The sequence below is a fragment of the Sus scrofa genome, chromosome 6, assembly GCF_054392235.1.
Source record: "Sus scrofa isolate SSC_HxYL_T2T_F1_AM1 chromosome 6, Sscrofa_HxYL_maternal_Yorkshire_Landrace_v2.0, whole genome shotgun sequence".
Lineage (NCBI taxonomy): Eukaryota > Metazoa > Chordata > Mammalia > Artiodactyla > Suidae > Sus > Sus scrofa.
In genome coordinates, this window is record NC_139388.1 from 107,994,491 (window position 1) to 108,015,832 (window position 21,342).

Here is a 21,342-nt window from a genome sequence, read left to right on the forward strand (position 1 = left end):
GACAGAATTGGAAAGACAAATGTCAGCAATTGAGTTGTGAATTTAACTTTTAGAAAAAGATTTCCCTCCTAAGTTTTTTTTTTAAATGATAGAGTTTAGAGTCTTTTAAAAACTTGACCTGTAAGTCACACCATAAGATTCAGCCCTGTGGAGTGGATAGTGCGTCTTAGAACATGTACAGGGTTGTGCAGCCGTCTATCATCTACAGCCCAGGTTTAAAACATTCCCATTTCCGCACAGAGATTTCTCGTGGCCACTCCCCACTCTCATCCCCAGGCTAATCCCTGGGCACCCACCACTCTATTTTCTGTCCCTACAGATTGTCTTTTCTGGACCTTTCTGGATATAATATGTGATCTTTTAGTTCTGTCTTTTTTCATTGAGCTTATTTGTTGAGGTGCTTTCTGGTGGTAGTTTGTTCCCTTTTTCTTCTAACTACTATTGCAGTGTACAGATATGCCTCATTGTGTGTGTCCACTCACCAGGTAATGGACAGTTGGATTGTTGCTGCTCTTTGATTACAATGGGTAATGCTGCTGTGGACGTGTGTGTTCACAGTCAAGGACCTAGGTTTTCAGATCTCTTGGATAGATACTTAGAAGTGGAATTTGCTGGCCATATATTAAATTTGTGTGTAACTTTTTGAGAAACTGCTAGAGTGTTTTAAATGACATTTTATGTGTTGTGTTAAAATCTTGAGGCCATTTTGATGCATTTTTTTTTAGAGCTCTGGTATTTTTGCTGCTCAGAAAATAACTTCTGAACCAGAATGATGGCTGTAAAAAGCACCATATGTCTGCAGAAACACATTCCAGAGCTGTACACATTTGGCCAGGGTTTTATTACATAGATAATGTGTGTTCTTTGTGAAAAAATAGATCATATAAATAAGCAAAAAAGAAAAACTATAGTAAGTCTACCATCCAGAGACATCCAAAGTTATCATCATTTTATGACATATTCTTCTAGACTTTTATATTTTCTTCCCTCTCCCTACCGCACACAGAGTGAGAGGAGAGAGAGGGGAGAAAGATGATAAAATGTTAAAGGATGGGGTATAAATGTCATGAAAAAAGGAGTTCCCGTCACGGTGCAGTGGAAACAAATCTGACTAGGAACCATGAGGTTGTGGGTTTGATCCCTGCTGTCGCTCAGTGGGTTAAGGATCTGGCGTTGCTGTGAGCTGTGGTGTAGGTCACAGACACGGCTGGGATCTGGTGTTGCTGTGGCTGTGGCGTAGGCTGGCAGCTGTAGCTCTGATTCGATCCCTAGCCTGGGAACCTCCATATGCCGTGGGTGTGGCCCTAAAAAAGAGACCAAAAAAAAGTCAAGAAAAAGAATTGCAAATGACAAATAAATATATGAAAAAGTTTTCACTAGTAATCAAATCAATAAAGTTGAAATGATATAATGATTTAATCTATCACATTGAAAAGATTTATAAGATCTTTTAAGTCCCCTGGGAGGAAGGAATGGAGGGACCAGCACTCTTACAGGAGCCCATGAGTGTAAATTGGTAGCTTTTCTCCTGTGTTCTGTCACTGTGTCTCAGCAGTTTGCATTTCCAACAATTCTAGTTCTAGGAATTTAAGTGGTTGAAGTTGAAAAAAATGTTTGTTTGGGGGAAAATCTGAAGGAATCTAGGTATCTGGCTAGTGGGTTAAGGATCTGGCATTATCACTGTTGTGACTTGGGTCGCTGAAAATAAAGTATAAGTGTTCCATATAAACAATGGAAATACTGCACAGAAATGAAAACTAATGATGTATACTGACACTTATTAATATGAAAATATGTGAATAAAGATGGTTTATATGAAACTATATAGTCCAATCCCATTTTTATTTAAAAAACAATTGCTTTTGGAGTTCCCTGGTGGTCTATTAGGTTAAGGATGCAGTGTTGTCACTGCCGTGACTCAGGCTGATCCCTGGCCCAGGAACTTCTGCATGCCATGGGCATGCCCCCCCTAAAAAAAAATCACTTTTGAACTTGTAAATACAGAGAAAAAAAATCTTAAAAAATCGAAGCCAATATGTTAGTAGTGGTAATCTCTGAGTTGTGGAATTAAGAGGGATTTTAATATATATTTTGATGATCATATATTTTATAAGCATGTACTACTTTTATAGTAAGATAAAAACATAATGATGTGTATTTTGAAAAATGTTATTAAATAGCCTGTGTCAGAGATCAAAATATAAATAGAAGCAGGTTAATCTTTGGCCTAATCAGTCAAAACCTGCAAAAAGTTTGGCCATTCAGAGGGTGGGGAGAAGGGAGAGCAGAGGCTAAGGAGAGGACTGACATTGACCAAATGGACGCTGTGGGCCAGATGCTCCACAGCAGCTGCTGGGAGCCGAGAGCACAAGTGTGAAGCAACACAACACGGTATTTGGATCTGGCATCCAGCAGCTGCTATACAGAAAACCTCTTTTTTGAAAGATTGTCAAGCCCACAGCACAAATGGCATATTCCACGCAATTGTATAAAAATGCTGAGAAATGGCTCCCTAAATGCCTACTTTCTGCCAGGCTCTGTTACATACGATAGATATATCTAGCAGCAAGGTTGCTGGTTGTTAAATTATGGGCCTTTTGCTAAAAAAAGGATGTGGCTAGAGGTTGCCAGCTGTCCCTCTCAAAGCTGAGCAGCTCTTAGCCCTGTTAACTTCAGTTAATTCTAGGTCTGCTCCACCTTCACCATCAGCAGGCCTTCTCCCCACCATCCATCCAGTGCTCTGAAAGCCCAGAAGGAAATTCGCTTCTCCCCACCAAAATGCGCGTGTGCCATTGTGTGAAACGCAGGGATTGTGCATTATGCTTTAGGTGAGATGATTTAGTTACATTCTCCTAAAGCACTTATGTAGGAGATATTTTCCTGTAGGTTCATGGGTTGAGGTGGGTTCATGGGGCAAAAAACAGAATGTTCAAAACCAGTGATTTGAGCTCTTCACAGATAAAGCACCCCTATTAAATTCAGAAGCAGACAAATATCTCAGCCCTGTTAGCAAACCTTTCAGTAACTTATAAGAGTTCCAGAAATGCAACTTATAGGAAAAGAAAGTGTTTATTTAGTTAACAAGACTGTTTCCCCTGGATGAGTGGCTCCTACCTGTCTCAGACTCTTCTACTAATTCTGGTTATTAAAGGGTTGACCAGATGTCAGAAGGAATGGGCGAATGTGGATCCCCTCTCCCAGGAACTCTGCTTCTTCATCATTCTCATTTAAAAGGCTACTAACTGGTTATTTTCATTCCCCTTCCTTTCCTCCTAAAAACAGCCCTTAGTCACTCATTTAGCCATGCACATATTGCTGAGGGGACCCACTGGCAGAAGATCCCATTTCATGATCATTGTCCTCTATTTCTTGTAGAGTCCTGGACTTTGGCTAAAATCCGATAAACTAAGCTCAGATGTGGGTATTGCATCAGAGTTCTTTTCGCAAGTATCTTCAGTTTGAGAACAAACATCTAACTAAAAATGAATGTTTTCATTTCTCTTCCAAAATGATCATCCCAGCATAGGGATGGGCAAACTTCATGGTTCTTATTCTCTTGTGGGTGTTATCAAGAAGGTGATAAAAAGGCCTGTTTATTCCCCTTTGGAGCTATTCATAATTTTTAAGTAATGCTGTACAATAATAATCTTAAGAGCAGACTTCCTGGCATAACTTACATTAGACTCTTTTGATAGCCGTGCCTGACATCTCCATATTTATCTTCTTTTAGAACATTTTGGGCAGGCGAGGGCATGAGGCAAAGGTCATGGGTCCTTTTCAGAGGCCTTTCTGATGTAATGTTCCTTGTAGTGATGGTGAAAAAGCACACACCATTACTTTCGTAAGCAAATTACATGATTGAAGATGGCTCTACTGGGGCCAAAAATGTAGCTACTGCCGTGGTGTGGTAAGAAAAGTCTGCACTAGTCAGACCTTGGCCTTTTGGGCTGACAGAGCACATCTGAGAGGGTTAACAGCATCCTTCTGTATCCTCACAGATGCTGATGCGGAGATTGAAGGAGCCCCAGCCTCTCCCTTGGACGTGGTGTGCTTGGATGCCAATAAAGATTACATCATCATCTCTTGGAAACAGCCAGCTGTGGATGGAGGGAGTCCTATTCTGGGATATTTCATCGATAAGTTAGTGCTTAGTCTAAGTTCAGTAAAGATGCATGCTTGCTGTCTCCCACCACTTCTAGGTGAAATGGGGTGAACTATTTTCTTTACTGGTTTCTCTCCCCCATTCTCTGTGTCTCTGTCTCTGTCTGGTGTACATGTATGTTTATGTAAATTCCAAAGATAATCCCTGAATTCCAAAGATACTGCCAACCCAAATCACTTATTTGGCGAGAATATTATGAATTTGTAGACCTAATAGAGGCCACTTTGCAAATGAAATAGCTGGTTTTTAATATACTCAATGTCCATATTCCTAGTATATCAGTAAATTAAGAATATTTAGCCATTTAAAGAGTAATATTTTATGAATCTCATTTACCTCACAGGATTCAAGTTTGACAAAGAAATAACAAATATCCAGAGTACTAAATTAATTTTTATCCAGAAGTTCTTGCTCTTTACATTCTCCAAAACTTAGAGGCCCTGTATTTATTTATTTATTTATTTTTTTTGTCTTATTGTTGTTGTTGTTGTTGTTGTTGCTGTTGCTATTTCTTGGGCCGCTCCCGCGGCATATGGAGGTTCCCAGGCTAGGGGTTGAATCGGAGCTGTAGCCACCGGCCTACGCCAGAGCCACAGCAACGCAGGATCCAAGCCGCGTCTGCAACCTACACCACAGCTCACGGCAACGCCGGATCGTTAACCCACTGAGCAAGGGCAGGGACCGAACCCGCAACCTCATGGTTCCTAGTCGGATTCGTTAACCACTGCGCCATGACGGGAACTCCTCTCTTTCATTTTTGAATGATAAAATCTACCTGTAGAAACCACTAGGGACAGATAATCTGTGCCACTATAGTATTATGGTCTTGTACCAACGTGGATTAAACCTCATATTCATAGCAATAAATAAGTGTACACTGGAAAAAAAAAAAACCAAAAAAAACCCGCATCCTCATGGATGTTAGTCGGGTTGTTTTCGCTGAGCCTCAGTGGGAACTCCTATTATGGCTAATCTTTATTAAGCATTTGCTGTGTGCATGGCAATGTTCTAAAAACTTCACATACATCTACCATGAATCCATAACCACCCTTTGAAAGGTAGGTACATTATTACAAGTAGGAAACAAGTAGCTGACCCAGGGCCATACACCAGTGAGGAAATGCTCAGTCTGTGTTCTAGCTGCTCAGCCACACTGCAGAGGTCTCCTGAGCGGCCACTCTCCGCCTTTCTTTCTGCCCACATGGGAGTTTGGAAGCACATCCTAGGGTCACTGGGTCACCAAGACAGTATCTGCACAGGGGGAGGGGGAGAGTCCTGCAGCATCCCTGGAGACGGGGACGTCAAAAGCTTGTCCTGACCTTCACAGCTCTCCCCGAGACCCCCATCATAGCAGCTCCAGTTCCTCCTACAAAGGAGGCTTTGGGGGAAAGTGGATGGAAGGCAGAGACTGAAGCCTTACTTGGTAACGTTTCACATAAGTTTGAGTGAAGTGCCTTCTGTCTGAAAGGTCAGAAGGGTGAGGGTAGAGAAGTGAAGAGAAACCCCCCACCCTGCCTGCCTTGGCACTGCCCTGGGCAACGTTCTCCCCCAGGAGAATCATTTGGGAATGAGACCGTTTGGACAGAGAGCCGTTTTGAGGAAATCACAAGTGCAGTGCTGTGCTCATCCAAGTAATGAGTTACTTAATCCTGGTGCTGGATACTTAGGTTACAACTTGAGCCCCTAAAACCCTATTGATCAGGCCAAAAGGACGATGTGAACTGGCATCTTTGTCTCCTGGGATGTGACCACTCCAGCCCCAGGTTCTGACTACTATAAAAGCCCCCAGTGAGAAATCAGAGGTTCCAAGGCCCTGGTCTTCCCCTGCCAGTCCTGAGACTTTCCCTGCACCCCATCAATCTCATCTGTTAAGAAACAAATATATTACAGTAGCTGCCTCACCTTTCTACCCACGCAGCATGGAGTGACCCTCAGTGAGCTCTTTCCAGACGACAGTACAAATAAGTATCTTTTAAGGTGTTGACTTTCTCAACAGTAGTGCCGTTCTTAAAAAAAAAAAAAAAAAAATGTCTAAAGAAGACAAAGAAAGAAGTCCCTCATGGTAGAGTTGAAGACATTGTCGGGGAGATTTAGGGCGGACCTTCTCATTAGTGTCTCCAATGGAAAGACTGTGCATATCTGCCTGCTTCCCCACCCCCAGAAAGTGCCTCTGCTTAGCACATGCAGCCCCTCAGCTGACTGCTTTTAGTCAGGTCAAAGGACAGGTATGTCCCCAGGAAAGCTCTGAGGCTCGCCCCCTCCGCCGCCGTTATAGAAGACACACTGCAGCTGAGTGGCACTGAGCACCTGCAGTGACCGTGCTTGAGCTGGATGCTTTTTAGAGAGAAGACCTGAAGCCGTGGGTGGGTTTGCAGCTTTGGGGCCGTCCATTGAGCCTTCCTTCTCTCATGTTCCTGCCCATCACTCTCTCTCCTTAGGTGTGAGGTGGGCACAAATAACTGGTCGCAGTGCAATGACACTCCTGTGAAGTTTGCTCGTTTCCCGGTCACTGGATTGATAGAAGGTCGTTCTTACATATTCCGAGTTCGAGCCGTGAACAAAAATGGAATAGGTCTACCCTCTCGAGTTTCTGAGCCTGTGGCTGCTCTGGATCCAGCTGAGAAAGCTAGACTTAGAAGTAAGCATTTTTCGTGTTTCAGGACCTTTTTTCTAGAACCGCAGTATATCGCATTGCAAGGTCGTTCCTCCCCTTTCCACTAGAGGGAGAAGAGAGTAAGAAATCCTTTACTGATCAGAAAAATCCTGGGAGAGGAAAAAAGAAAACAAAAAGTATGTGCTTTTTGACTCATCTGTGTGCTTTTGGTTCTTCTTAGTGTCAGATTTTGAGATTTTAATTACCTCCAATTGAAAACTGTGTGTTTTTTTCTCTTTTTTATGGCTGCACCCATGGCATATGTTCCTGGGCCAGGGATTGAATCTGAGCCACAAGTGAGGCAAGGCCAAATCTCTTAACCCACTGAGCCCTGCTGGGGATCAAACCCAAGCCTCCGCAGAGACCCAAGCCACTGCAGTTGGATTTTTAACCCACTGCACCACAGCAGACACTCCCAAACTGTGTTTTGTTTTTTTTTTTAATACAGCACTTTAAATCTAATTTGTATTTTGTCTATCAACTTGACCTAGAATCTTGTGTAACTTTGTAGGTGATGATCAACAATTTTCAATCTGATAAAAGGGGGAGGGCTTTATTTTATTTTGTTTTATTTTTATTTGATTCAGAAAACTTTGCAGTATTAAACTGAGTTCCAGGCATTGTGTTTGGAATGAAATATGAAAACCTAGAGCCTGGAGAGTGTTTTTATTCATTTTATTAGCACACTTCAAATATACCTTTCTTTTTGGTTCAGTTTCTTAAAGTTTCTTAAAAATTTTATTAACCTTGAATTTATCCCTTAAAGCATTAATGTCTCAACACTGAGTTTATTTACAACAAAGGAAAAACATTTATATTGTATTCTGTACTCACTTTTATATTAGACAAAAATAATGTTTTCAAATATTTAGCCTCCAAGTCTCAATGTGAAAATTATCGTAGATAGGAGTTCTCATTGTGGCTCAGTGGGTTAAAAACTTGACATAATCTCTATGAGGATGCGGGTTCGATGCGTGACCTCAGTCAGTGCGTTAAACATCCAGTGTGTTGGAGTTCCCGTCGTGGCGCAGTGGTTAACAAATCCGACTAGGAACCATGAGGTTGCGGGTTCGATCCCTGCCCTTTCTCAGTGGGTTAACGATCCGGCATTGCCATGAGCTGTGGTGTAGTTTGCGGATGTGGCTCGGATCCTGTGTTGCTGTGGCTCTGGCGTAGGCTGGCAGCTACAGCTCCGATTCGACCCCTAGCCTGGGAACCTCCATATGCCACGGGAGCAGCCCAAGAAATGGCAAAAAAAAAAAAAAAAAATACATCCAGTGTGTCAGATTCGGCTTAGTTCTGGTGTTGCTATGGCTGTGGTGTAGGCCTCAGCTACAGCACTGATTCTTCTCCTAGCCAGGGAAGCCCCTAGCACCTCCATATGCTGCAGGTACAGCTGTTAAAAAAAAAAAAAAAGAAGAGAGTTCCTGTTCCGGCATGGCGGCAAGGAATCTGAGTAGTATCCATGAGGATTCGTGTTCGATCCCTGGCCTAGCTCAGTGGGTTAAGAATTCAGCCTTGTTATGAGCTGTGGTGTAGGCCGACGGCTACAGCTCTGATTCAGCCCCTAGCCTGGGAACTTCTATAAGCCAAAGTCACAACCCTAAAAACTAAAAACGAACAAAAAATCGTGGTAGATAAATTATGGTCTGCATTTGTGTCATGGGAACCAATACGGCATCCTCAATAATGAGACCATGAAATGACATTAAAGGAATTGTTGGACATTCACATTTCAGTCTGTACCAGATTTCACAACTTTGGCCCTATTGATATTCTAGGCCAGGTAATTTTTTTGTTGCAGGAGGCTGTCCCATGCATTGTTAGATGTTTAGCAGTATCCCTGGCCTCTGCCCACTAGATGTCTACAGACCCCCTCCCTCCACCCCAATCCCACATCCCCGCCATGACAATAAAAACTGTCTCCAGATATTACCAAATATCTCTGGGGGACAGAAATCACCTCCCTCGCTGAGGACTCCTGGTCTATACCATATTTTCAGTGTTATTCTTGAACGTAAATATATGTAGTGGCATCATAAAAATCTAAGTAAAATACTGCCACCTTCTCTCTGGAGACTTTTTCTAATCAGGCTCCTTGATTGCTCTCGAATCGCTTTTCACCTACCATCCGACTTCCCTTCTTTTCTAATTCCATCTCATACTTTTCATTTACTCCTCTTTTATAAATTTCAATGAAAATAAGATTTGTTTGAATTGAAAATGCATTACCTTGCTTATCTTGTTTCTGATTTTGCACAAATTCTGGCGAAAAGACCCTTGTTTAAAGCAGGAGTTGAATCATTTTTTTTTTTTTTAAGGGCCTCGCTCACGGCGTATGGAAGTTCTCAGCCTAAGATTTGAATCAGAGCTACAGCTGCCAGCCTACACCACAGCCACAGCAATGCCAGATCCTTAACCCACTGAGCAAGGCCAGGGATTGAACCCACATCCTCATGGATACCAGTCAGGTTTGTTTCTACTGTGCCACACTGAGAATTCCAAACCATTCTCTCTTTCTGATGTCTTTCTGATATGACAAATGAATATTGTCTTTAACTTTATATTGCCTGTCCACCTGCTTTCCTTACTCAGGATCTAAACCACTTTCCTTTGTAAACTACACTTTCCAAAGAAATGGAAAGAAATCGCTTTCATTTAGCTTTACCGCAAAATCAGTGCCCCTTTCCTCTTTAATCTTCATCATGACAGATAAATAATGCAGGGCTTACAGTTGTTCCAGAAAGATTTCTCCCAGTTAAGTGCTATCTCTTAGGAAGAGCCTGCAAGTATGTTTCAGGACGTAACTCGTTGAGCAGTATATGAATACAGGTTGTTAACCTCACCTGTGTAAGTAAAGTTCCAGAAACGTGGGCACCATCTAGGTGAGTTCTGGGCTCGAGCAGATTGTGAGGTGTTTGAGGACAGGGCCTCTGACGTCATGCATGTGCTTGCCAAGACTCATTAGGAACGTACAGTAGTAAACTAGTTACAAACCCATTCGTAACTGATCTGGCCAGTTCATCAATTTCTCACTGAACTGCATTTGTAAATGTTTCTGATTTTATATTTGTCTCTGTCAGGTCGCCCCTCAGCACCCTGGACTGGACAGATCATTGTCACAGAGGAGGAACCGACAGGTAAAAGCTATGTTTTCCCCAGATACTTTTGCCAGTGTTATTCCATGCAGCTTAGCTTTTCTTGTTGTGGGTGCAGTGTATGTTATTTAAGATGTTTTGGAAAGAACATTCTGAAATAGTTGGAGATCATGAAGTAACTTATGTTGTCAGAGAATTGCTTTTTAAAAAAGCTTTTTTCTTCCTTTTGTCTGTTGTCTTTTTAGGGCCGCACATATGGCACATGGAGGTTCCCAGACTAGGGGTCGAATCAGAGCTACAGCTGCCAGCCTATGCCACAGCCGCAGCAATGCCAGATCTGATCCAAGTCTGTGACTTATACCACAACTCACAGCAACACCGGATCCTTAACCCACTGAGTGAGGCCAGGGATCAAACCTGCATCCTCATGGATCCTGGTTGGGTTTGTTAACCACTGAGCCACGATGGGAACTCCACTTTTTAAAAAAGCTTTTTTGGATTAGCAATGAGATCCTGCTTTGTAGCACTGGAAAGTATGTCTGATCACTTATGATGGAGCACGATAATGTGAGAAAAAACAATGTATACATGTATTTGTAACTGGGTCACCATGCTGTACAGTAGAAAATTGACAGAACACTGTAAATCAGCTATAATGGAAAAAATAAAAATCATATTAAAAAACAAAACAATAAAAAAGCTTTATTGAGATACAATGACATGCACTAAACTGCATGTCTATAAAATATACACTGTGATAAATTTTACATGTGTAAACACCTGTGAAGCCATACTGTGATCAAAATAACGAACATATCCATCACCCCTAAAATTTCCTCCTGCCCCTTTGTTATACCTCCTTCCCACTCCTTTCCCATCTCTAGGCCACTATTGATCTGCTTCCCGTCACTGTAGTTTTTGTTGTCCACAGTTATAGATAAATGGAATCATATTCATTTTTGTCTGGTTTCCTTTACTCAGCATAATTATGTTGAAATGTATCCATATTGATGTGTGTATCAGTTCATTCCAATTTGTTTATTGAAAGCTTCTATGAAACACCTTAAGTGTTTTTTTGTGGACGTACACTTTCATTTCTCTTGTATAAACACCTAGGAGTTGGATGGATAGGTCATCTGATAGACGTTTGATTTTTAAATAAATTGCCAACTGTTTTCCAAATGGTTGTACTACTTTACATTTCCTCCAACAGTATGAGAGAGTTCCAGCTGTTCCAAGTACCGCCAGTACTTGGTATAGTCAGTCTTTTAATATTAGCCATTCTAGTAGGTACACAGTAGTGTCTTATATGATAGTGGTATTTCAGAGTAGATGCATAGCAGTCTTAATGTGCACTCTCCTAATAAGGTTGAGCATCTTTTCATGTGCTTATTTGCCAATTTTGCGCAATATTTGACATCTTTCCCAAATCCAAATTCACTCAGACATTCTTCCTTTTTTCCCTCTAGAAATGTTATAACATTAGGTCTTAACATTTCTGTCTATGATCCATTTCCAATTAACTCTTTCTTTATTGTACAAGTTAAGGGTCTAAGTTATTACTGTTATTTTGCTCCTGACTATACAAATATTTTAGTAATATCTGTTGAAAAAATTATCATTTTCCCATTGAATTTCCTTGGCACCATTATCAAAATCAATTGATTGTATATTTGTGAATTTATTTCTGGAATCTTTATTGGTTAGTTTTATCTTTGCTACACAAATACCACACTGTCATGATTACTGTAGCTTTTATAAGCTTTATTTTTTTTTTAAGCATCATAATTTTGAAATCAAGGTAGTATGAGTCCTTTAATCCTTTTTTTCCCCTTAAAAGTTGTTTTGGTTATTTTAAGTCTTTGCTTTTCCACGTAAAATTTAAAAGCCAGCTTATCAATTTCTACCAAAAAAAAATCTGCTGGGATTTGAATTAACCCTTTTATCCTTCATGATTTACTATCTACTCATTCTATCAATTATTGGTAAAGTAGTGATGGAATCTCCAACTAAATGGTGACTTTATTTCTGCTTGTAGTTCTATCAGGTTGTGTTTCATGTATTTTGAGGCTCTGTTATGAGTCACATAAACATTTCACTTTTGGATTGTTATCTTCACTGGATGTAGAAATCTAGGTTGACATTCTTTCTTTAAAGAGGTTGTTCCATTGTAATACAGACCTGTGCTATAAGAATGACTGCTATCATTTTTTCCCTGTCATTCTTATTTGTGTTTTTCTGTATGTAATATATTTTAACTATATCTGCTTTTAAGATATTTCCTATTTTAACCTACTTATTTCTTGATGCACATTTTTAAATTAAAGTATAGTTGATTTACAATGTTGTGCCAATTTCTGCTAAGTGACTCAGTCATACATGCATACATATACACACACACACATACATATTCCTTTTCTCATATTACCTTCCATCATGGTCTATCCCAAGAGACTGGATACAGTTCCCTGCGCTGTGCAGTAGGACCTCATTGCTTCTATTTTACCCTACTTGTGAGATAACAATTTTCATAGCAGTTTTGCAGATGCTCACAAAGGGCATAAGACTCCTGGGTCAGAGATGAAGGCCTCTGCTCCCCACAGCACCGCAGCCTGCGCTTCGAGGTCTCACTGGTCTCCCTGCTTCCCCAGGCCCCCCAAGGATGCTGCCCACACAGAGCTCTGGTCACAGCTGAGAAAACTTGCCCTTAGGAAACCCCAGTCTTCAAAGGGGGTTATTCACCAACCCACTCAAATTTTCTGGAGAAGGACATTATCTTTATCAATCTGGTGAGAAAACAGGTCAGCTTTCTGCCCTAGAGGATATGTGATCTCTGTATTCCAAAGTCATTTGCCAGCCAAACATCCTTGCAAAGATACTCCATCAAAAAGCTAATTTAAGATGTGCAGAAAAGACAGCTTTTATCATTGCTACTACTTTTCAGGATTGTGAGGAAATTAAAATTGTCAAGCAAAGAAAGTAAAATTGTGGCTTCAAATGAATGAATGTTTTAGGCATGGAGGCAAGGTATTTCTTTATATTGTGGAGCTGTAATTAGCTCTTCCTCCAGTGGGAGAGCAGCGTTTGTGACTCTAGTGTCCCGGCTCCACAGTGTGTGCGCCTTACTTTCCCCTCTTGTTTTTCAGAGGGTATTGTTCCCGGGCCCCCCACAGACCTCTCTGTCATCGAGGCCACCCAGAGCTACGTGGTGTTGAGCTGGAAGCCCCCTAAGCAGCGTGGCCACGAGGGTATCCTGTACTTTATAGAAAAGGTAAGGCCCTGGGATGAACATATCACCCTGCACACTTACTAAAGATTTCTTTAAGGAAGTAGAGATTAATTTTCCATGTGTCCTGAATGCTTTAAACACTTATTAACTGTGAACAGTCTCCACAGGAAAAAATGTTTATCAAACAGAACTTTGCCTGAAAGTTCAGGGGGCTTTTGGATCCCTGAGGGTCACCCATAGACTCCTAAGAGGTCCACAGTCCCCAAAGCATATGCCCTCTAAGAAAAGGCATGTTCCCTAAACTGTAGGTCAGTTCTGTGACACCATTTTCTTTCTTTTTTTATCTTTCTTTAATTTTTTTTTTTTGTCTTTTTGTCTTTTTGCCTCTTCTTTTTTTTTTTTTTTTCATTTTTTTCTTGTGATTTTTATTTTTTTTATTTTTTTTTTATTTATTTATTTATTTTTTTTTAATTTTATTTTCCCACTGTACAGCAAGGGGGTCAGGTTATCCTTACATGTATACATTACAATTACAGTTTTTCCCCCACCATTTCTTCTGTTGCAACATGAGTATCTAGATATAGTTCTCAATGCTATTCAGCGGGATCTCCTTGTAAATCTATTCTACGTTGTGACTGATAAGCCCAAGCTCCCGATCCCTCCCACTCCCTCCCCCTCCCATCAGGCAACCACAAGTCTCTTCTCCAAGTCCATGATTGATTTTCTTTTCTGAGGAGATGTTCATTTGTGCTGGATATTAGATTCCAGTTATAAGTGATATCATATGGTATTTGTCTTTGTCTTTCTGGCTCATTTCACTCAGGATGAGATTCTCTAGTTCCATCCATGTTGCTGCAAATGGCATGATGTCATCCTTTTTTATGGCTGAGTAGTATTCCATCGTGTATATATACCACATCTTCCGAATCCAATCCTCTGTCGATGGACATTTGGATTGTTTCCATGTCCTGGCTATTGTGAATAGTGCTGCAATGAACATGCGGCTGCATGTGTCTCTTTTAAGTAGAGCTTTGTCCGGATAGATGCCCAAGAGTGGGATTGCAGGGTCATATGGAAGTTCTATGTATAGATTTCTAAGGTATCTCCAAACTGTTCTCCATAGTGGCTGTACCAGTTTACATTCCCACCAACAGTGCAGGAGGGTTCTCTTTTCTCCACAGCCCCTCCAGCACTTGTTATTTGTGGATTTATTAATGATGGCCATTCTGACTGGTGTGAGGTGGTATCTCATGGTAGTTTTGATTTGCATTTCTCTTATAATCAGCGAGGTTGAGCATTTTTTCATGTGTTTGTTGGCCATCTGTATATCTTCTTTGGAGAAATGTCTATTCAGGTCTTTTGCCCATTTTTCCATTGATTGATTGGTTTTTTTGCTGTTGAGTTGTATAAGTTGTTTATATATTCTAGAGATTAAGCCCTTGTCAGTTGCATCATTTGAAACTATTTTCTCCCATTCTGTAAGTTGTCTTTTTGTTTTCTTTTGGGTTTCCTTTGCTGTGCAAAAGCTTTTCAGTTTGATGAGGTCCCATGGGTTTATTTTTGCTCTAATTTCTATTGCTTTGGGAGACTGACCTGAGAAAATATTCATGATGTTGATGTCAGAGAGTGTTTTGCCTATGTTTTCTTCTAGGAGTTTGATGGTGTCCTGTCGTATATTTAAGTCTTTCAGCCATTTGGAGTTTATTTTTGTGCATGGTGTGAGGGTGTGTTCTAGTTTCATTGCTTTGCATGCAGCTGTCCAGGTTTCCCAGCAATGCTTGCTGAATAGACTTTCCTTTTCCCATTTTATGTTCTTGCCTCCCTTGTCAAAGATTAATTGACCATAGGTGTCAGGGTTAATTTCCAGATTCTCTATTCTGTTCCATTGGTCTGTCTGTCTGTTTTGATACCAGTACCACACTGTTTTGATGACTGTGGCTTTGTAGTATTTCTTGAAGTCTGGGAGAGTGATGCCTCCTGCTTGGTTTTTGTTTCTCAGGATTGCTTTGGCGATTCTGGGTCTTTTGTGGTTCCATATAAATGTTTGGATTGTTTGTTCTAGTTCTGTGAAAAATGTCCTGGGTAATTTGATAGGGATTGCATTGAATTTGTAGATTGCTTTGGGTAGGATGGCCATTTTCACAATATTGATTTTTCCAATCCAGGAACATGGAATATCTTTCCATTTTTTTACATCTTCTTTGATTTCTTTGATTAAGGTTTTATAGTTCTCGGCATATAGGTCCTTTACCTCTTTGGTTAGGTGTATTCCGAGGTATTTGATTTTGTGAGGTACAATTTTAAAAGGTATCGTATTTTTGTATTCCTTTTCTAATGTTTCATTGCTGGTATACAGAAATGCAACTGACTTCTGAATGTTAATCTTATATCCTGCCACTTTGCTGAATTTATTAATCAGTTCAAGGAGTTTTGGGGTTGAGTCCTTAGGGTTTTCTAGGTATAGAATCATGTCATCTGCATACAGTGACAGTTTGATCTCTTCTCTTCCTATATGGATGCCTTTGATTTCTTTTGTTTGTCTAATTGCTGTGGCTAAGACTTCCAAAACGATGTTGAAGAGCAGTGGTGAGAGTGGGCATCCCTGTCTTGTTCCAGATTTGAGTGAGAAGGCTTTCAGTTTTTCCCCATTGAGGATTATATTTGCTGTGGGTTTATCATAAATGGCTTTGATTATATTCAGGAATGTTCCCTCTATACCCACTTTGGCGAGGGTCTTGATCATGAATGGATGTTGAACTTTGTCAAATGCTTTTTCTGCATCTATTGAGATGATCATATGATTTTTGACTTTTTTTTTTGTTAATGTGGTGTATGATGTTGATTGATTTGCGTATGTTGAACCATCCTTGTGAACCTGGGATGAACCCAACCTGGTCATGGTGTATAATTTTTTTGATATGTTGTTGGATTCGGTTGGCTAAGATTTTGTTGAGAATTTTTGCATCTATATTCATCAATGATATTGGGCGATAGTTTTCTTTTTTGGTGGTATCTCTGCCTGGTTTTGGAATGAGGGTGATGGTGGCCTCATAGAATGTCTTTGGGAGTATTCCTTCTTCTTCAACCTTTTGAAAGAGTTTAAGGAGGATGGGCACCAATTCCTCTTTATATGTTTGATAGAATTCACCTGTGAAGCCATCTGGTCCTGGGCTTTTATTTGTAGGGAGTGATTTTATGACCTCTTCAATTTCATTTCTAGTGATTGGTCTGTTCAGTTGGTCTGTTTCTGCTTGATTCAGTTTTGGCAGGCTGTAAGATTCTAGAAAATTGTCCATTTCTTCCAGATTGTCAAACTTATTGCCATATAGTTGTTCATAGTATTCTCTTATGGTTTTTTGTATTTCTGCTGTATCCGTTGTGATTTCTCCTTTTTCATTTATAATTTTGGTGATTTGGGTTCTTTCTCTCCTCTTTTTAGTGAGTCTGGCCAGGGGTTTATCAATTTTGTTCACCTTTTCAAAGAACCAGCTCTTGGTTTTATTAATTTTCTCTATTGTTTTTTGAGTCTCTATTTTATTGATTTCTTCTTTGATCTTTACAATTTCCTTCCTTCTGCTGACTTTAGGACTTCTTTGTTCTTCTTTTTCTAATTCATTTAGGTGGAGGGTTAAGTTGTCAATTTGGGATCTTTCTTCTTTTTTGAGAAAGGCCTGGATTGCTATAAATTTCCCTCTGAGCACTGTTTTCGCAGCATCCCATAGATTTTGAGAGGTTGTGTCTTCATTATCATTTGTTTCGAGGTAGTTTTTAATTTCCTTCTTGATTTCCTCATTGACCCATTGGTTTTTTAGTAGCATGTTGTTTAGTCTCCATGGAGTAGGTTTTTTCTCTTTCCTTTTCCCATGGTTGATTTCTAATTTCATGGCATTGTGGTCAGAGAAGATACTTGAGATAATTTCTATGCTCCTAAATTTATTGAGATTCGCTTTATGTCCCAATATGTGGTCGATTCTTGAGAATGTTCCATGAGCATTTGAGAAGAATGTGTATTCTGACTTTTTTGGATGTAGTGTCCTGAAGATATCAATTAAGTCTAACTTTTCTATTGTTTCCTTTAGGATCTCTGTTGCTTTATTGGTTTTCTGTCTAGAGGATCTGTCCATTGATGTGAGGGGGGTATTAAGGTCTCCTACTATGATTGTATTCTCATCAATATCTCCCTTTATGTCTGTTAATATTTGTTGTATGTATCTGGGTGCTCCTATGTTTGGGGCATATATGTTGATGATAGTAACATCCTCTCCTTGGATGGATCCCTTAATCATTAAATAGTGTCCTTCTTTGTCTTTCTTTATGTCTTTTGTTTTAAAGTCTATTTTGTCTGATATGAGCGTTGCGACTCCTGCTTTTCTGTCATGTCTATTGGCATGAAATACTTTTCCCCAGCCTTTCACTTTCAATCTATATGTATCTTTTGTCCTAAGGTGAGTTTCTTGTAGGCAGCATATTGAAGGTTTTTGCCGTTTTATCCACTCAGCCATTCTGTGTCTTTTGATTGGGGCATTCAGTCCATTGATATTTAAGGTGATAATTGATAGATGATTATTTATTGCCATTTGATCCTCGTGTTCCAGTTGATTCTATGGTTCTCCATTCTTCTTTTTTTTTTTTCTTTTTCTTTTTGGTTGGATGGTCTCCTGTTATTATCTGCTTGAGTGTATTTTTTTTTTCATTTTTTGCAAATGCAATATTTGGTTTTGGCTTGTGGTTGCCCTGTTTTTTAAGTATGCTAACCCCTTCCCATAATTGTGTGTTTTAGCCTGATGTTCCTGTAAGTTCAAACACTTCATTATTATATTAAAATTAAGAAGAGAGACATACATACAAACAAAAAGGATTATTTACCTCCTAACATCCCTTGCCCACATTTTATGGTTTTGATGACTCTTTTATTTTTTTCTTTTTAATTTTATTTTGTTTGAAGCATGTTCATGATTAAATCTGTATGCTGCCTTATTTGAGTGACTGCTCTCTGATTGCATCTTCCTCAGTCCTAGTTCTTCCTCTTCTTCTTCTTCTTTTTTTTTTTTTTTCTTCCCTTTCCTTCCTTTCTTTTTGGTTTAGAGAAGCCCTTTCAATATTTCCTTTAACCTGGGTTTTGTGTTGCTGTATTCTTTAAGTTTTTGTTTGTTGGGAAAAATTTTTATTTCCCCTTCTATTTTAAATGATATTCTTGCTGGATAAAGTATTCTAGGTTGCATATTTTTTCCTTTGAGCACTTTAAATATCTCTTGCCATTCCCTCCTGGCCTGTAGTGTTTCTGTAGAGAAATCAGCTGATATTCTTATGGGGGTTCCCTTGTAGGTAACATTCTGTTTTTCTCTTGCTGCCTTTAGGATCCTCTCTTTATCACTAACTTTTGCCATTTTTATTATGATGTGTCTTGGTGTGGGTCTGTTTGGGTTCAGTTTGTTTGGGGCCCTCTGTGCTTCTTGTATCTTGAATCCAGTATCCTTTAGATTTGGGAAGTTTCCAGCGATAATTTCTTCAAATATATTTTCCATTCCCTTATCTTTTTCTACCCCTTCTGGAATTCCTATTATGCGTAGATTGGCCCGTTTTATATTATCCCATAGGTCTCTTATATTGCTTTCCAGTTTTTTGATTCGGTTTTCTGTCTGTTGACCAGATTGAGTGATTTCCATTATTCTATCTTCCATATCACTGATTCGTTCTTCTGCATTATTCATTCTGGTTTTTACTGCCCCTAGTTCAGTTTGCATCTCTGCAAATGAATGTTCTAGTTTTTCTTGGCTCCTCCTTATATTTTCTAGCTCCTTTCTGAGGGTATCTGCATTGCTGTTCATATCTTCTCTTAATTCCTTCAGTATTTTCACTATTTCTCTTTTGAACTCCAGGTCTGTCAGACTGCAGAGATCAGTTTCATTGTTGACTGTTTTAGGTGAGTTCTCCTGTTGGTTTGACTGGGGGTGGTTTCTCAGCTTCTTCATCTTGCTTGTTGTCTTCTTTCTCCTGAGGGAGTTGTACTCTCCTTTATCGGGTAGTGTTTGCCTTGTCACTGCCCTGGAATATTTCCTGAGGGCTGTCGTTGTTGGTCAATCTTTTTTGAGGCAGTGTGGCTTTTCTGGAGTGTTGATGGGACTAACAGTGTTTCTTTGAAGCAAAGGAGGACTTCCTGAGGGCAGACAGGACTGGGAGGTCCACCCCACGATGGTAGCAGATTTCACTTGGTTCTCAGCACCCCCTGGGGTCTTGGGCGGGTAGCAGGGCCCTTGGAGACTCAAGACGTTCCTCCCCAGGGCAGCCCGACTCAGAAAGACCGTCTGAGATCTTTTCCCGATTTGGCCAGGCTTGTTGCAGCTTTTCTGGGCTGCAGGGGGTCCTGCCTGGAGCTGGCAGTCCTATGCAGCTGGTCCACTAGGTCTCAGCACCCCTTGGGGTCTTGGGCGGGTAGCAGGGCCTTTGGAGACTCAAGAGGCTCCTCCCCAGGACAGCCCGACTCAGAAAGACCGTCTGAGATCTTTTCCCAAGTCGGCCAGGCTTGTTGCAGCTTTTCTGGGCTGCAGGGGGTCCTGCCTGGAGCTGGCAGTCCTATGCAGCTGGTCCACTAGGTCTCAGCACCCCTTGGGGTCTTGGGCGGGTAGCAGGGCCCTTGGAGACTCAAGAGGCTCCTCCCCAGGGCAGCCCGATTCAGAAAGACCGTCTGAGATCTTTTCCCGATTCGGCCAGGCTTGTTGCAGCTTTTCTGGGCTGCAGGGGGTCCTGCCTGGAGCTGGCAGTCCTATGCAGCTGGTCCACTAGGTCTCAGCACCCCTTGGGGTCTTGGGCGGGTAGCAGGGCCTTTGGAGACTCAAGAGGCTCCTCCCCAGGACAGCCCGACTCAGAAAGACCGTCTGAGATCTTTTCCCAAGTCGGCCAGGCTTGTTGCAGCTTTTCTGGGCTGCAGGGGGTCCTGCCTGGAGCTGGCAGTCCTATGCAGCTGGTCCACTAGGTCTCAGCACCCCTTGGGGTCTTGGGCGGGTAGCAGGGCCCTTGGAGACTCAAGAGGCTCCTCCCCAGGGCAGCCCGATTCAGAAAGACCGTCTGAGATCTTTTCCCGATTCGGCCAGGCTTGTTGCAGCTTTTCTGGGCTGCAGGGGGTCCTGCCTGGAGCTGGCAGTCCTATGCAGCTGGTCCACTAGGTCTCAGCACCCCTTGGGGTCTTGGGCGGGTAGCAGGGCCTTTGGAGACTCAAGAGGCTCCTCCCCAGGACAGCCCGACTCAGAAAGACCGTCTGAGATCTTTTCCCAAGTCGGCCAGGCTTGTTGCAGCTTTTCTGGGCTGCAGGGGGTCCTGCCTGGAGCTGGCAGTCCTATGCAGCTGGTCCACTAGGTCTCAGCACCCCTTGGGGTCTTGGGCGGGTAGCAGGGCCCTTGGAGACTCAAGAGGCTCCTCCCCAGGGCAGCCCGATTCAGAAAGACCGTTTGAGATCTTTTCCCGATTCGGCCAGGCTTGTTGCAGCTTTTCTGGGCTGCAGGGGGTCCTGCCTGGAGCTGGCAGTCCTATGCAGCTGGTCCACTAGGTCTCAGCACCCCCTGGGGTCTTGGGCGGGTAGCAGGGCCCTTGGAGGCTCAAGAGGCTCCTCCCCGGGGGAGCCCGTCTCAGAAAAACCGTCGGAGAATTAGTTCGATCTATTCACGGCCTGGCTAGGCTTGTTCTAGCTTTTCTGGGCTGCAGGCCTTTTCTAGGGGGCTGGTGGTGTTTGGTGCTGCTCTGTGGAAGTGTAGCCCCTCCAAAGGGCAAGCAGGCCTGTGCAGGGAGAGCCCCTGCGGTGGTAGGCTTCAGGCAATTGTTGAGGCCAGCCCTCCTGGATGGCAGGCAGCCCCAGGTTCGGCGAGAGCGTAGGGGGTGGCGGGGGTGGGGGGAGGGAATGCACTGGGAAGCACAGCTTTCTGCTAGCTAGCGGGCCTGTAAGCTTGCTGTGGCGTGGGGGGTATTCTATGGGGACCCACCCCTTCTTCTCTCCCCTCCCCAGCACGGGCGCAGACCAGGCTCTTCTCCCAGGTTCCCTCTGAGGCGGCTTTCCACTTCCCCGCCCCTAGAGTATTGCTCCCTTCCTCTGCGACAGCTTTGTTTTCTAGTCTCCCAGGCAGTCTCTGCCCCGTCAAATGGTTTAGAGACCTCCCAAGCAGTTTCCGCTCTTCCCCGCCCCCCTAGCCCGGGGACTAATCTCTGGAGC

The 21,342-nt window shown here is 41.9% G+C and overlaps 1 protein-coding gene across 3 annotated transcripts in view; it reads left to right on the top strand.

The window, feature by feature from the left end:
* The window catches only part of MYOM1 (myomesin 1), a 149,980-nt gene that overhangs the window by 56,426 nt on the left and 72,212 nt on the right, over positions 1-21,342 (top strand). For all 3 annotated transcript variants that reach the window (XR_014807679.1, XM_003127844.6, XM_005665300.4), the window contains exons 11-14: positions 3,999-4,140; positions 6,601-6,800; positions 9,899-9,955; positions 13,060-13,184. Coding sequence is in view for 2 of the 3 variants with exons in the window: in XM_003127844.6 (XP_003127892.3) it covers positions 3,999-4,140; positions 6,601-6,800; positions 9,899-9,955; positions 13,060-13,184 (524 nt within the window). In the remaining variant the exon portion in view is untranslated. The remainder of the gene's footprint in view (positions 1-3,998; positions 4,141-6,600; positions 6,801-9,898; positions 9,956-13,059; positions 13,185-21,342) is intronic.